This window comes from Scyliorhinus torazame, chromosome 18 (assembly GCF_047496885.1).
Source record: "Scyliorhinus torazame isolate Kashiwa2021f chromosome 18, sScyTor2.1, whole genome shotgun sequence".
In the NCBI taxonomy this organism is placed as follows: domain Eukaryota; kingdom Metazoa; phylum Chordata; class Chondrichthyes; order Carcharhiniformes; family Scyliorhinidae; genus Scyliorhinus; species Scyliorhinus torazame.
This window is the reverse complement of record NC_092724.1, coordinates 50494748-50512081: the sequence shown is the minus strand read 5'-3', so window position 1 is coordinate 50512081 and position 17334 is coordinate 50494748. Positions and strand designations below refer to the sequence as shown.

Below are 17334 nucleotides of genomic sequence, written 5' to 3'. Positions count from 1 at the left end.
TGACCTACACAGTCCTCACTATTCAGGCATTGGTTCAGCTTCAAGTGACTGAATTAAGGGCTATGGAGAGAGAGCGGGTAAATGGAGTTGAAATCAGCCATGATTGAATGGTGGAGTGGACTCGATGGGCCGAATGGCCTTACTTCCACTCCTATGTCTTATGGTCTTATGAATTTAAGCATTCAAGAGGAAATATCTGAAAAGGAAGAATGTGCAGGAATAAAGGGAAAAGGCCGGGAATGGCACTAGGGGAATTGCTCACTCAGGGAGGCGGTGCAGACGTGATGGGGCCAATGACCTCCTTCAATGCCGTGACAATTCAGTGATTTGAACAGTGTTTCTTCCGTTACCCTTCCAGGCTACAACTGAAGCTGACACTGAAGTGACAACAAGACCTGGCTTACCTTTACAGCAGTGTGAATAAAGCCTTTCCACTGCTCTCGACTCTCTGGGCTATCTGCCTGTGGAAGAAAAGATACAATTATCAAGAGCTTTTGGGGTTGAGGTTTGTTTTTGTATTTCTACATCTAGAAAAGGTCATGGAGATGGTATCCCATATTCACAGCAGTTAAGGTCCTCTATGACAACTAGAAGGTTTGTTGATTTAGTAGGCGGCACAGTGGTTAGCACTGCTGAGTCACAGCATCAGGGACCCAGGTAAATTACCCCTTAGTGTCCAAAGACTTAGGTGGGTTTACAGGGATAGGACGGGGGAGTGGGCCTCGGGGTGGTGCTCTTTCAGAGGATCAGTGCAGATTTGACAGACCTCCTTCTGTACGGCAGGGGTTCTATGGACAAACGATATCTAAATTCCAGAGATTGCTTCTTACAGTGTGTTGCTTTTATCCCCTCGAGTGAGAGAAATATAACAGTCTATGGGCAGACGTTTCCGCTCCCATCAGCAGCAGGAATCATGCTGGGCAGGGCAGCAAATTTGGCAGCAGGCCATAAGTCAGTTTCCCAAAGTCAGGAAATTTGTTTGAACTCTTTGTTCTGATTTTTATGGCGGGTAAAAGGCAGGTCTCGCTGATCTATAGCGGGTACTCGATCTGCATCTCATGACTGATCATTAAAAGGTTAACACACTGAAATCCTGCCCACCCCCTCTAAATTTAGTGTCCTACCAATGGGAATTTAGAACGTCCCCGACTGTACATACGTAAACCCGGCCAGGTGGACTACTTCCTGGACTTTCAGGTTGTCTGCCTTTCACACCGACACTAAGGGATATCAACTGCCTGTCACACACACTGCACTAAGGCTAGACACAGGGGAGGAGTGAGACTGAGCCAGGACTTGTGGGGGGATAGGGTTTAAAGAGCAATGTGGGAGAGTGAACGGCTGTCTGTGCGCCTTCCAAATAAGGTGCGCAGATGTTGGAGCCTACAAAGCCTTTCCTGCCCACCCCACCATGAGATTCAACGTGCTTCTCCACGGCTGCATAATTAGGGCGGCACTGTAGCACAGTGGTTAGCACTGTTGCTTCACAGTGCCAGGGTCCAGTGTTCGATTCACGCTTGGGTCACTGTCGGTGTGGAGTCGGCACGTTCTCCCTCTATCTGCGTGGGTTTCCTCTGGGTGCACCGGTTTCCTCCCACAAGTTCCGAAAGGCGTGCTTGTTAGATGAATTGGACATTATGAATTCTCCCTCTGTGCACCCGAACAGACACTGTAGTGTGGCGACTAGGGGATTTTCACAGTAATTTCATTGCAATGTTAATGTAAGCCTACTTGTGACAATAATGAAGATGATGTATTAATGAGTTGAACAACGCAAGATCTTGCGTGTTCAGCCAACCCGCTCTCCAGCGGAACTCATTGGGCGGAATTCTCCGGTCAGAATTCTACGGTAGCCGACGCCGAAATCACATTCGCCAATCGGCCGGAGAATCCCCGTTTCCGACAAAATCGGGGCCGGCGCTGCTTTAGTGATAATCTGCCCCCTCCTAAGCGGCGTACTCTAGACGTACACCGCACACCATTGCCTGAGGCCCACCACCCGATGCTCCACCCCAGACCGGCCGAGTTCCCAACGGTGTGGGTCTCTCATTGTATTACCTGTCGGGAACTCGGCATGGTGGTTGCAGACTCAATCCAGCGCCGCCACAGTCGGGGGAGGGCCGATCTGCAGGCAGGGGGGACTTTGGCAGGGGCTGAGGGCACTGTTGGAGGGTGGTCCGAGGCTCACGAGCCGGCCAAAGGGGGGCCACTATTTGGCAGGCCGGGTCCGCGCACGGCCAGTACCATGTTGCATGGCGCGGCTGCTGCAGGCTGCCGCCGTGTGCATGCACGGCCTCGGACCTAGCAATTCTCCAAGTCGAATCGACATCTAGAGCCGGGTGCTCTACGCTACCTTCTTGCTAATCCCCAGCCAAACGGAGGATCGTTGGCCGTTTTGCGCCAAAGGTTTGGTTGTAAAAGGCCACCGTTCCCACGCCGGCGTCAGGACATAACCTGAGAATTGGAGAATCCAGCCCACTCTCCTTCAATTCCTCCACCAGACTGAAGTCTCTGAAATGGAAGGTTCCGTCTACTAGAGACAGGAAGGTTGACGGAACTAAACAAGGTACGAAAATGGAAACAGACTTGCCTTTATATTGTCCTCATTACATCTCTCGCAAAATGTCAACATGAACAACTGAAGTGATTCATTTTACAATATGCCTGTCGTCTGTCAGCCATTTTGCATACAGCAAAACAGCAAGAATGAATGTTTGACCTGCTTTCCTGGCAATGCCGGTTGAGTAACAACATAGCATCTCATCCAAAAAAGACAGAAAGAGAAAGGCAGCGAAGCGAGGAAAGAAAATAAAACATTAATATTGTTTGGCTGTTCCCTGTTGCCTATGTGACAGGCAGCATGCTGCTTTAAGCCATGTTTATGTTTTTGGACCGAGTGGATGCCCCAGGTGAACAGTTCACACCTAGGATTTCTCCAACGTTGACAGGTCTGCCACGGGTGATGTGCTATCTTCTGCCTTTTCTGGGTGAAGTGAGCTACAAGGATATTAATTAAAAGAAGAAATGTTTGCTTTGGATGTAAACTTCCCAGGGCCAGAACATGGAATTCACCATCAAGAATAAAGTGTTACCTTTAATCTAACGTTGCCATGTTTCAGCTTTAGTATGAAGTTGGACGTCTGCGGGTCCTTGTCAGGGCCGTCCTCATTCACCACAGACACCAAGTCACTCAGGCTGATTTTCTCAATGTACTGTAAAATAATAGAAATCTTTAAAAATAAGTATGTGTTCCTCAAAGATTCTGAAGTGCGATAATTTTCTGCGGCACTTCCTAAGGGTGGAAAAGGTCAAATTTAAACTGGGGTGACGCTATTGTATCCAGATGATCTACGTACCGCTTCAAGGGGGCAGTGGACTTGGAGAATTAACACTAATGGGTAGAATAGGACGAAGAATGCAAACTGACCAACTTTAATAAATGCTCCCTGACATTATGGTGATATTATGCTGCCGATGGATTTAGCAATCATTTCAGCCGTTCGGCGGAAGGAATTCCCCTCCTTGAGAGCCATCAGCCAATCCGACTGGCTGGCAGCTCTTGTAGTCCCAGCAGTGCCAGGACTCAGTCCCCAATGCAATGGGCCTACATTTTTCCCAGCTAATCCTTTCCTTTTCACATTCTTGATTAAACGTTATGTTCCTCGCTAGTCTGTATTCCTATTGTCTATTCCCTTTCTCAATCAGTTTCTTTGCTACTCCTTAGCTGGGTTCTAAATTGCAGCCCCCACGCCCCCCCCGCCATTCCTCAAGCTTATAACCGAGTGGTTGGATTCTCTCGGAGTCAGGCCAAGCAACCCTAGATTGGGTGCAGAGGCTACTGGGCCGCGCCGTAATACATGGCGCCAGCCGTGCGTGGACCCGACATTTAAGATGGTGCCCCCTTGGACACCTCCTCGCCACCACCTGGCCTCACCCCACCAGCCCTCGCCGAAGCCACCCCAGCCAGCAGCATGACTCCCACCCAACTGTGACGCCGCTGGACACAGTCCGCAGCCGCCATGCCGGAGCATGCGCAACCTGCGTAAAATAGGCGCCGCCCCCAATTCGGTCATAAAAATAGATTCTCCGCCCGATCGATTACAAAATCGCCATCGAGAAAAGGTGAATCGCGCCCCTGGTCTGCAAAGTCTGTGCAGCATCACAGGGTTTGGATGGAGCAGGCAGATGTTCGACTGGGGGCTGAGTTTGATCAGGAACGGACTACCAACACCAGACTGGGATGTCGGGTAGTTTGGGTGGGGGAGGCGGGGGGGGGGGGGGGGGGGGGGGGGGAGGAAATTAAGACCTTGGGTGGGGTGAGAAAAATTATTTTGGGGGTTGGGTTGCGGTGGTGGGTGGAGGGCGTCACTGTGGGGAGATTATGCATGACCATCGACAATTCTCAGGCAAGCATCTGGGCCTATTAGGTTGGGGGAAAGGCCCTTATCGTCTGAATCCACTAAGCCTTTGCCTGGAGGAAGTTGCCAAGAGCAGTCAAGAGTTTTAAAACCTGCCCAGCAATGAGGCTCAATATTTAAAGATCCAACCCTCCTTCTAAGAGCGGACTGCCTGCTCACACAACCTGCGGCTTCAGGAAATGAATAGGTTGACATCTGGGAACTAATGTTGCTGACTTTACCCCAACCCAACCCCACCCCCACCTGTTCTTTCTTGTTTTTTAAAAATGTTTTCCAATTAAGTGGCAATTTAGTGTGGCCAATCCACCTACCCTGCACATCTTTGTGTTGTGGGGGTGAGACCCACGCAGGCATTTAAGTAGGGTGCTCTTTCCAAGGGCCAGTGCTGACTCGACGGGCTGAATGGCCTCCTTCTGCATTGAAAATTCTATAACTCTATAAGACACGGGGAATGTGCAAACTCTACACGGACCTGGGGTCAGAGTCAAACTGGGGTCCTCAGCGCCGTGAGGCAGCAGTGATAACCACTGCGTCGCCGTGCTGCCCCTCCTGTTCTTTCTTTAGGTAAAAACTTAGCCTCTCAGCTTAAACAAGAGAGATTCCAAAGCTCCAGGAGGAGCCACGACTATTCACACATTGGAGGGGTGGGGGCAACTAGAACAAACTGAACAACCCAACACTAAGAGCCATCGCCACAGACTGCATACAATTGATGCGAGTATGGTTTTACCCTTAAGAGGCAGGAATAAGATGTACCATGTCTTAATGCACGTACACTCATTTATAGCACCACTTCCACCCACTCGCTGCCTGAGATATCACTGTAATACAAGTGGTATGCCCTATTAAATTAAAATTTGCAGCTGCCAAATCGGCTGTGGACAAGATTGCTGCAAGCATTGTCAATCAGAACAATGGCTCGTTTCAAAGAAGCAGAGCTTCATTTGCGAAATGCGGGCCCAGCAGGCTTCTCCCGTCCCAGGATAATAACTATTTATAAATCAACTTCCAGGTACACGGGCTCCTCAGATACCGAGGCACTCCGCCAGTTGACACTGGGCAGAATAATTAAAAGAGATATTCCAGTCAGATTAAATATCTCCTCCTGAATGTTGACCTTAGTGAATCCGACAAGTTTTCTTTGAGGTTACTAATGTATCAGCAGCTTAACAAGGCACTACAGAAGTATAACGACAGCTTCTGGAACTGTTGGGTGCTTTGATGGGTGGGAATATAGTTTTTCCTTTCTGGTTGGATGAGCTCAAAAGCATTGAAAGAGTTTCATTGTATACTTACCTCAGAAGTTTTTCTTTCTAAGACCCAAGCAGAATGGTGGCATTACTGAAAAATGGCAGCTGTGGTAGCCACTGGCAGATAATCCTGCATGTTCCTCATCTTGTCAAGCACAAATAATTTTCCGCCACTTTTCACCCCAGCCCCCCGCCACCCCCCCCCCCCCTCCCCCCCCGCCCACCCCCACAGTAATAAAAATATTAAATGAGTCTGTTTATTGACATTGCTGTAATTTGGGAGATACGAGCACTTGAATTCAAAAACACGTGAACCTACCATTGGATCCCGACTGGTCACCTGGAAAAGCAATTCGTTCCCTCTTAGCACGGTCCAGTACCTCTTGTATGTCTGTCAAAAAGCAAGATTGCATGTTATACAAATACATTTTCTCTCTTCTATGTCTCCACCCGATACCCCCACAAATTGGCCGACCTGTTGGGGGAGAACCAAGTAGTCCCAGTCACTCACATCACCATGGAGACTGAATGGAATTCTCAGTTTGATTGTGTGCATTGCTGGGAGCCATATCCACCATCTTAATTGCCTCTCTGCCCCCACTGGACAACAGTTTTCCCGTCAATCAGGCGTGTTCAAACGATCAACTCACACAAAATCGGTATTCAATTTTCAGCCCTCTCCTACTGAAGGTCCTGACTAAGTTGTGATTCACTGCTGTTGAACACGTCCCAGTACTTCATCCAGAGTGGCTGCTTTTTCCCCCCCGATCAGCAAGTCTCATCGTGCTATTCAACCACAGGAGAGGGAGAGCTGTCACAATCAAATCCAACTCCCTACCTCCCCCGAGAACCAAACTCAGCTCCATTCCAACAGGATAGTGATCAGAGTCTCGTTCATTGTTCTCTCTTCAGTCCACAGGCGGTGAGGCCAATTGCAGCACTCAAACTGCTACCCAAATTGAGATCAGTCAACTCAGTCTGGGGGTCAATCTTTGGGCATTAGCTGGCCCATGTAGTTCAATACCATGCCATATAGTGGTATCACTCACAGCAACTGTAGCAATGTAAGCATGCTATTACAGAGTACAAATGACTGTTAATCACCAGGCCAGAGCTTGCTCTTGTTATCTGATCTCATCCGAACCGGTTCTTCAATTCAGCAAAGCCATAGATTTTTTTTCCAATTAAGGGGCATTTAGCGTGGTCAATCCACCTACCCTTCACATCTTTGGGGGGGGCAAAACCCACGCAAACACGGGGAGAATGTGCAAACTCCACACGGACAGTGACCCAGAGCCGGGATCGAACCTGGGACCTCGGCGCAGCAGGGCTAACCCACTGCCCCACCGTGCTGCCCAGTAAAACCATAGATAAATGAGCTCAAAGAAATCAGTAAATTTAAGTCAGCTTCTCAAACGTTTGTAAGAAAAACCCAGTAAGCCTGGATTTGGTCAATATTGGGCTGCTTCTCAGCATTTTCATCCCCTCCATTCTCTTGACGATCCATGGGCACCTTCCAGCTTGAAAAGGGAGAGGGAATGGGGGAAGCGAAGGGAGATTCCTTCAAGGTCTGGCGATGGAGGAGGATGAAAATTTATCATGGTTTCTACTGTATTTCATGAATTAAAGAAATTATCAATCAGTAATGACTGGCGTTGAGTGATTGTAAAAGTCTTTCTTGTCTCTGAGCATTTTCACCAGTTCTAATTTTTTTCTTGCAAAAAAAAAAACATTTTTCATAAAATATCCAGAAGAAACATTACAAAACACTTCAGAATTGTCATAACAGGAAACAGCAATGATATTCAGATTTTCTTCATAGATCATGGCCGGATTCTCTGTTCCGGGGTCCGAATGCTCCCACCAATGGAGAATCGGGACTGGTCTCCCAGAACACTAAGAGCGGCGCCTCGGTGCAAGTCTCACTCCTTCGCAATGCAAATGTACGCACGGTGGAGAGCTTGCCGGATTTCTTCCAAATTATAATATTGGTCCGCCAATTTGGGCAGGCAGCCCAATCCTAAAGTCTGTCGGCAGCCCACCCCCCCCCCCCCCCCCCCCCCCCCCCAAGGCTACAACCAAAATCCTGATCCCTCCTTCCCCCCACTGACAACGAGGGGCATCCTCCCCACTAGGGGGATAATAAGTCACCCCCCCCCCAGACCACTTAACATGAGGATGACCCGATCGCCTCTGACGCCCACCCTCCCAGCTCCCCCTGCAGCCACCCTTTCAGTCCCCGCCACTGGCATTGCCAATGGAGCACTTCTCCCTGGCACCATGGCACCTACACCTACACCCTGGGAGTGAAACCCACACCTGGGACGGTGGGCCTCAAGGGGGGGGGGGGGTCAAGCCAAAGGTCAGGTGCCCCTCTGCCACTGCCAGGCTACAGGGAGGTTCCCCAAGGTTCCTGGAGGGGGTGGGTGGGTTTGAGCTGTGGATGATGGTTTGCACCTTCCAGCACTGGGCAACCTGAAGATGACCCTTTACATGATGATCTCAGGCAGCTCTTTGCTCAACAACATCCTCCTGGTCTGTGTTTTTTCATCATGATATGGCCTCCTCAGCCTGAAGTGCTCTGTCTGACAGCTGCTGAGCAGTCCAGTGAAAAACCAATGCAGGAAACTTTCCCTTTCCTAACATCTTCTCCCTCAGACAAAAACATTTAAGATAGCAGCTTACAAGTGTCAGAGCCTTCCTAGAAAGCCCTCAACACTCATCAAGATCTCATTACAGGATCCTTGGGGAACCCTCATCTGCAGCCTGGCAGCAGCAGACTGGCACATGACCAATGCCCTGACCCCTTTAACCCCTCCCGGGGTCCACACCACCAGGGCTGCACTTGGCCAACCACACACCGAAATCCACCGAGTGGATTATCCGCATTTTGCATTTTCCTGCTGGCACGGGATGGGTAGCACGCTATGGCTGATGGCACAGGAGCAGAGGATGTCAACGAATCTGGCACCGATCCCATTTTTCAGGCAACCCACCATTCTCTACCCCAATTGGGAATCCCGATACTGGCATTGGGCAATGGAGAATTCACTCCCATGTTGCACTCTGAGGTGCTTCAATACGATAAGGACAACATTATAAACTTTTCAAAATGGTCTTTACAGACAGTGCAATGATATTCAAATTGGGCGGCACAGTGGCGCCGTGGTTAGCACTGCTGCCTCATGGCACCGAGGACCCAGGTTCGATCATGGCTCCGGTTCACTGTCCGTGTGGAGTTTGCACATTCTCCCCGTGTCTGCACGAACCTCATCCCCACAACCCAAAGAGATGTGTAGGGTAGGTGGATTGGCCACGCTAAATTGCCCCGTACTTGGAATTTTTAAAAAAATAAGAACCATTTAAAATAAAATGATATTTACTTCCGGTGGCGGCTATGAAGGAGTAAGTCGCACATTTGGTGGTTCCCGCTCGGGTCGGACTTTTGGACCTTTTCCCCCGATTTTCTACCGGACTTGAACTGCAAGACTGATGACAGAGGCAATTGTTCACTGAATTCCCACATCGGTGCATGGAGAGAAGGACTAGAAGTGCTCGTAAAGGCAAAAACAGAAAGACAGCGAAGGCTTGGGCTGAAGCTGCAGTGGGAGACAGCATGGCGGAGGACCCAGCAGTCTATGGAGCAGCTGATGCAAGTCATTCAGGAAGGCTTTGCTAAGCAGAAACGGGACTGCTTGGACCTGATAAAAGAGTCGATTGAGCGGCTGGAGCTTAGATTGGACGCCCAAGATCGGGCGATCCAGGGTAGAGAAGGCGTTGGCTGAGCAGGAGGAACATCAAACTGCAGTGGAGTTGGAGGTGGGGATGCTGAGAGACCAGCAGAAGAAGCTCCTGGAGAAGGTGGAGGACCTAGAGAATTGGTCCCGCCGGCAGAACTTGAGAATTATTGGGCTCCCGGAGGGGTCCAAAGGAGCGGACACTGGGGCATACATCGCAGATATGTTTGAGAAGCTGTTGGAGATGGGGCATTCTCCCGACCCTTGGAGGTGGATAGGGCTCACAGAGCACTCGCGAGGATGCCGTGAATGGGAGCCCCCCCGAGGGCAATGGTGGTGAGATTCCACAGGTACTTGGATAAGGAGCGCATTCTACAGTGGGCCAAGCAGACACGGAGCTGTAAGTGGGACAATAGTATCCTGTGGGTCTACCAAGACCTGAGTATGGTGGTGGCCAGGAGAAGAGCAGGCTTCAACCAGATTAGGTCAATCCTTTTTAAGAAAAAGGTGAAGTTCAGACTGTTGTACCCGTCCCGTCCCTGGGTCACGTATGAGGAACAGTACTTTTATTTCGAGTCGTCTGAGGACATGCTGGACTTTGTGAAAAGGAAAGGACTGGTGATGGACTGAGAACTTTTGAACTTTGCTGCAACGTTCAGGTTTTTTTGTTTCTCTGTTCTTTAAAAAAAAGTTTCGTTTTTTGTTTTGTGGAAGCTGTTTGTAATGCCTTCTGTATTGATTTGGGACCAGTGGCAGAGCTGAGTGAGTTAAGGTCTTCATTTGCACTGTTGGGGGGTGGAGGTGTGCATGTTTAGATTTTGGTGTATTTCTGTCGGGCAATTGTATGGGGATTGTTTGATCATAGATCATAGAATTTACAGTGCAGAAGGAGGCCATTTAGCCCATCGAGTCTACACCGGCTCTTGGAAAGAGCACCCCACCCAAGGTCAACACCTCCACCCTATCCCCATAACCCAGTAACCCCACCCAACACTAAGGGCAATTTATCATGGTCAATCCACCTAACCTGCACATCTTTGGACTGTGGGAGGAAACCGGAGCACCCGGAGGAAACCCACGCACACACGGGGAGGATGTGCAGACTCAGCACAGACAGTGACCCAAGCCGGAATCGAACCTGGGACCCTGGAGCTGTGAAGCAATTGTGCTATCCACAATGCTACCGTGCTGCCCGATGTTGGAGTATATTTGTATGAGCGGGAGTGAGGGAGGGTGGGGAGGGAACAATAGGTGGGAGACCATCCGGCACCAGGGATGGGGGCCACCAAGCTAGCTGGGCGGACTAGCTCACGGAAACGCATGGGGGGTGTGCATATGTTCTGTTTATTAAAAGGGTTGGGTTGCAGAGTGTTGTTACTAGGGGGAAGAGGGGGGAGAAAATGTTCTACTGACGAGGGAGGGACTTGGGCTAAGGGACAGAGAGGAGGTTGGGGGCGGAGGCTGCCTGGGGGTGGGCCGGTGGAGGCACGGAGCATGGGCTGGAGGCGGGCCCAAAAAAGGGGATGGCTGATCGGCGAAGAACAAGCTACAGTCTGAGGTGTTCCACATGGTTAATAGCCCCTCGGTGTACTATGGCTGAAAGGATTACACACTGGCCTTTCCCCACTGCATCTTGACAGTGACTGCCGCAAGTTTGAATGTGTCCCTCAGCACGACCTTGAGATGTGCCCATTCACTGGTTCGAATTTTTTGCAGTCAACCAGAAAATAATTTCTTTTAAGAATTTGTTCAAAACAACAGGTCAATTTTTCTCAAGAACCCTGACCAACCAGACTTGGGTTTATCGGTCAATCATTATTTTCTCTCAGAAATGAAAGAACTAAATTTGCATTCAGTTAGAAATAATTTAAACTCGGTGTTAGCTGACCTGTGATTAAGAAATTCAGTTGCGTTATTCAAAACAACAATCAGCCACCCGTGAAATCTGTTATGATAAACTACATTCCTTACCCATGAACCAGTGTTTTCTTTCAACACAGTGAGGGAGGGAGTGGGGGAGGTGCAGGTCTAAGCATGCGAGAGTCTACAAATGCTGAATAGCAAGGTGTATTTTTATTTGCAGCCAATGTAAAACTGGGTCCTTTTGAATTGGATTGCACTTGGATATCAAAGTGGCCCGACTTAACCTGTTCCACCGGCTGCTCAGAAGATCCACAAAAAGTATATCTGCCTCATTGGATTTGCCAGCTCTGCTTGGGCTAAATGGAAGATGTGCACCAAATTGCCAGAGGCCAGTACAGTCCCGCTATCTCAATGGCATACAATTCCCAAAAAATAATTCATAGGAATGGCATGTGGATCTGGAGTAGGTTTAAGCTATTAGCCTTAAATTACAACACACCCCACTCCAAACAATGCTCCTCTAACTGGATACTTATGATAATGAGGTTCTAAATCAATTTATCATCACCACCTCAACAAACATCACAAATTAAATTTTGATACCACCAGCATTCTCCCCTTGCTGCCTTGGAAGCTAAAATTTCAGAGTCAATGGTTCACACAGCTGCTCGGGGGGTCCCTCTATGCCTCCAAGTTCTGCAATCTCTCTTCATTTAGAAAATATGCAGCTTTTCTATTTTTCCTGCCAATGTGGACATTTGTGGACAATGCTCTGAGGTGCAGAAACATCTCAATGTCCTGGTACATGAGTCACAATAAGATGGTATGCAGATACAAGTGATTAGGAAGGCAAATGAAATGTGGTCATTTATTGCAAGAGAAATGGAATATAAAAGTAGGGATGTTTTTGCTAAAGTTGTACAAGACCACATTTGGCACGTGGGGTACAGTTTCGTTCTCCATTTTTCAAAAAAGGATATAATTGCAGTGCAGAGAAGGTTGACTTGACTCATTTCTGGATTGAAGGCCTTGGGCAAGAACGTCACGGATGAGACTCGGACAATGGAGAAGTCCATTGACCTCGGGCAGGATTCTCCGGTCGCCGGGCGGACGTGGCCGGAGAATCCCATCCCTTATCTATGGAAGAAAGGTTGAACCTGTTGTGTCTGTATCCACTGGAGTTTAGAAGAATGGAAGGTAATCATATTGAAACATATACTGAAACATATACAGGGAGGATATTTCCTCTTCACGGACACAGAATTGTTAGGGCGCAGAAGGAGGGCATTTGGCCCTTCATGTTTGCACCAGCCTCCAAACGAGCACCGTGGCTTTGTGCCATTCCCCGGCCTTTACCTGTACCTTGTACATTTCTATTCAGATAATCATCTAATATCCATTTGAATGCCTCGATTAACCTGCCTCCACCACGCTTCCAGGCAGTGCATTCCAGATCCCAACCTGAAAAATTGTTCCTCACAACACATTTGCATCTACTGAAAATCATCAATCTGTGCCGTCTTCTCCGAGCAGGCCCACAGTTCCTCACTATCTTCTCTGTCCAGCTTCTTCATGATTTTGAACATCTCTGTTAAATCTCCTCTTAGCTTCTTCTCTCCAAGCAAAACAGTCTCAATATTTCCAATCGACCCTCATAACTGAAGTCTTGCATTCCTGGAACCATTCTTATAAACCTCTTTTGCACTCCCTCTAATGTTCACAGTCTTCCTATAGAGTGACATCCTGAACTGTATACAATACTCCAGGTGGGGTCTAACTAGTGTAATGTGAGAGTACCTTTAAGAAATGGGTGTCTATAAATGGGTGTGTGTATAAATATCCGTAGTGAGAGTACCTTTAAGATATGGGTGTTTACTATTGCAGTGATGTCAGAGTGTGGGTGGAGCTGGGCTGTCTGTCAGCTTTTTAATTTTCATTTTTGAGCAGGCTGCAGGGTGTGTTTTAGTTTTGTTTTCAGTGTTGGAGCTGAAGCCAGACAGAGCAGGTGTACTGTTGATCTCTCTGCCATGAAAAGACTATCTCTTGATCATTTGGTGAATTCAGAATTATAAATGTTCTCAGTAGTGAATGTAAACCTAATGTGTTTCTGTTAAAAGGTGTTTTTAAGTCGTATGGATGTCAAAAGGAAAGCTTAAAAGGATTACTTAGTGTTGTATTCTTTGGGGGTTGTATTTGAATTAATGGTTGCTAAGATGTTCACTGTATGTTTTAAAAAGGTTAACTTGAGTTCACAGAATAAACATTGTTTTGCTTTAAAAAATACTTTTCCATTTCTGCTGTACCACACCTGTAGAGTGGGCCGTGTGCTCCCCATACCACAATCTATTAAAAGTGGTAGGTCAGGTGAACTCCATGCTAAACATTAGGGTTCTCTAAACCCTGGCCCATAACACTAGTGTCTTGTATAAGTTCAGCATAGCCTCCTTGCTCTTGTACTCCATGCCCCTATTAATAAAGCCCAGAAAACGATATGTTTTACTAACTGCGCTCCCCAACTGCTCTGTCACTTTCAATGATCTATGCACATATACACCCAGGTCCCTCTGCCCTGCACTCCTTTAACAAGTTTACCCCGTATATTATATTGTCTCTCCATTTTCTTCCTACCAAAATGCATCACTCACACTTCTCCACATTGAAATTCATCTGCCACCTTTCTGCCCACCCCATCAACATGTCAATTCTGATGTTCTGCAGTGTTCTTGTCACAGTTTACAATACTTCCAAATTTTGTGTCACCCGTAAACTTTGAAATTGTCCCCTGCCCACCAAGGTTTAGATCAGGGTTTTCAAACTCAGGTTCGCGACCCGCAGGTGGGTTGTGGGTAGGTGTCGGGAGGGTCGTGGAGCGATTGGTTGTGGCGTTCCTGATCGCGGGAAGAAGTTCCCAACTGCAGTCCCCGATTGGTTGCGGTGTTTGAGGGGCAGGCGGCACGGGGCTAGGCTGTGTGCTGGTCACCGCACGCAGAGTGTTGAGGGAGGGGGAGGATGGGTTGACGGGTGTCCACTTGGACGCAATGGTAACAGTGTTGGTCCCAGCTTGGAGCTCCGCTCTGGTGCTTGTCCTTTGCTGCTCTGCTCGTCCGCCGCCAGCGATCGGCAGTACGCAGCCTGCGGCTACTTGGTCAATCCGTTCAACGGCCAGCACAATGTCCGTTTGCACACCCACGATGGTAAATACTGGTCGGGAAGTGGTCTGTGACACACTGGGGTGGGTACAGTGAGAGGAAGCCAGGCCAGATTTCTCGGAATACTGATTAACCAAGGCCAGTCAATAGGGCTGACATATGTGAACACTAGATGAAACCTACAGTCATCACTTTTTGTCGACACTCTCTGGAAACCAGGAAGTCAGAGCTTTTGGTGAGAATGGAGCATCAGGTGACTTGGATGTTTGGATAGTGCAATGCAGTGGGACCATTAAGAAATAGTGTGACATTGTGTATGTTTGACAAGTTACTTATCTCCTCTAAAGTCATAGTTTGTAAAGTAAAAACAAGAGTATGCTTTTTTATAATTGGTTAAATTGCTAAAGAAATGGGAACATATTTGAAACAAAGTTTGTGTGTAAATGTAAGGCTGCATATGTTCAACTGAAGTGAATTTAATTTTTAGCAGTAAAAAGTCATAAATTTGGAAAAATTAGATATTAGAAATAAAGTTTCAAAGTTAAAAAAAGAATGCCGGCCGTGACCGTCCTTTAAATATGAATGATGAATCTTTCCCCCAGAGGCAGCGGCAGAGAGAAGGTCATGCAGCTGGCACATCAATGCTCTGGGCGTAAAATCATAGAGGTGAGATTACTCCATTTTGTTGCTGCCAGTAAGCAAGCAACAGGAATGTGTGAAGAACTGAAGATGGGTCATTTCGTAATAAGGTAGAGAGGGCCAGAGATACAAACAGAACAGGATCTCACAACTAAATCTGCTGGAGAGAGCTTCTCAGGAGAGTCAACGGTAGGACAAGGCAATGCTAGTGTGAGCTGTATACCGAGCTCCAGGGCTTCTGGTGAACAAACAATTAATAAGAAACTAAAATCGGGAACAAAGCAGTGTAAAGATGATTTCTTGAGGTTTGGTGCTAATTGTGCCAATGCGATTCAGGATGCAAAGCCCATGTTTGGTATATGCAGGGAAGTGCTGACAAATGAACTTTAAAACCCTCAAATCTTCAAAGGCATTCGAAGACGAAGCATGACGAGTACGAGGACAAACCTCTTTTTTTTTCAAAGCATGCAGCAGGAAGTTAAATTGACAGCTGAAGTCCTTAGCTGAAATGTAACATTGAATGATGAAGCAAGAGATAGCGTGAGGACCAAGCATTAAAGGTAAGCAATAATGATATGTCGTGAAGGTCAGCCGGCATGGGTCGCTAACGTCAGCTGGCATGTCTCGCAAACGTCGGCCGGCATGGGTCCCGAAGGTCTGCCGGTTGGTAAAAGTGGGTCCCGGGAAAAAAAGTTTGAAAAACACTGGTTTAGGTCATTAATATATATCAGGAAAAGCAAGGGTCCCAATACTGACCCTGGTGAACACCACGTCAAACCTTCCTCCAGCCCTAAAAATATCCATTAACCATTACTCGCTGCTTCATATTATTTAGCCAATTCCCCCTCTTGTAGGAATATAGTTTAAAAATGAAATAGGTTTCCCTTTCCAGATGGAGATGAGGAGAGTTTATTTTCTCTCAGAGGTTCATTGTTCTGTGGCATTCTCTTCCCCAGAAAGCAGTGAAGGCTGGGTCACTGAATTTCTTCAAAGCTGGGTTAGATAAATTTTCGACAGGCAAGGGAGTCAAGGGTTTTGGGCAGCAGTGGGGGAGGGGGGGACGGCAGAAGAGTGGAGTTGAGATCACAATCAGATCAGTCATGGTCTTACTGAATGGCGTAACAGGCTTAAAGGACCCAATGGACTACGCCTGCTTCTAATTCTCAAGGCCTCCTGTCCCCATGAGTATGAAACAGGTTGGCATAAGTGGCTTTTGAAAGTAGCAAAACATAGCAGTAGACAGCATTCCAGAATGTGGGAACAAGAGCACCAATGTGTGCCACTAATAGTGAGTAACATCAAAAAGGTCCACAGTAATTGTATCTAATAATGCCCACCCATGCCATGGCCTGTGAGTAAAGATTAAAACTTGTCCAAATGAGGTGGATAGATAGGGCCTGGGAATATTGCTTCTGGACCTTAATTTTTCTCCCCGTTAAATTTTGCAGCAATAACTTCTTATTGATTTTTAATCCCCCACAGGTTCGCCTCTGTATAGAAAATTAACTTGGTAGGTTGTGAAGCAGACATGGTAGGAGATTTGGGCATTGATTCGCACTTCAGGTGCACAAAGACATTCATTCGTCTGAGGAAGATGCCATGCAGTTTCTTGATTTGTGAAAGTCTGTGTGCACAGTTTGCCACCTCTGCAATGGCCTGACTTTTGTTCGGTCAATGGAAATGAATTATGACAAAATAATTCAAAATCCCACCAAAATACATTGGCCAAATGGTCTGTTGTTTACCAGTGAGTTAAAGAAAAAAAAACCTTATGGCATTGATTTTTTATGGCAGTCATATCCATAATGTTTTTGTGAAGGATCTGTAGGGTGACCGGTGCAATGTTGTGTGCAGTGGTCTGTTAGCTCACACAAGCAACAAAAATGGAATTTAAAAAACAATTGCAAATTTTTTTTCTCACTATTCCAGCACCAGCTGAGAAAGAAAGTCACCTGGATAGGCAGATTCTGGCGGGTTCTACCAGTGTCTAAAAAAGCCCCAAAATAAGACTCTACCTAGGAAGCAGAATCTGTCAGTTAAAATTGCCATGGGAACTTATCGGCTGTCTTCCCATGTTTTGGGCATCTGACTGATGCAGGCCAGTCAGATGAGGCTTGGAACATAATTATCATTAAAAACTCACACTAGTTCACATTGAAGGGATTCCACACTCACCCCAACTCCATCCACCTAATTTATATCCCAAGTTAAAATCAGGGTTAATGTGAATCATCTCTCTCTGTGTAATGTAATTTAATGATTGAAACTTGTTCTGTTT

General features: G+C 47.4%; 1 protein-coding gene across 3 annotated transcripts in view; it reads right to left on the bottom strand.

Moving 5' to 3' along the window:
* LOC140395206 (signal-transducing adaptor protein 1-like) overlaps positions 1–17334 on the bottom strand; it is an 88339-nt gene that overhangs the window by 57430 nt on the left and 13575 nt on the right. For all 3 annotated transcript variants that reach the window (XM_072482739.1, XM_072482740.1, XM_072482741.1), the window contains exons 2-4: positions 5988–6059; positions 3093–3212; positions 405–461 (exon numbers count right to left, since the gene is read on the bottom strand). In XM_072482739.1, coding sequence (XP_072338840.1) covers positions 405–461; positions 3093–3212; positions 5988–6059 — 249 coding nt within the window. The remainder of the gene's footprint in view (positions 1–404; positions 462–3092; positions 3213–5987; positions 6060–17334) is intronic.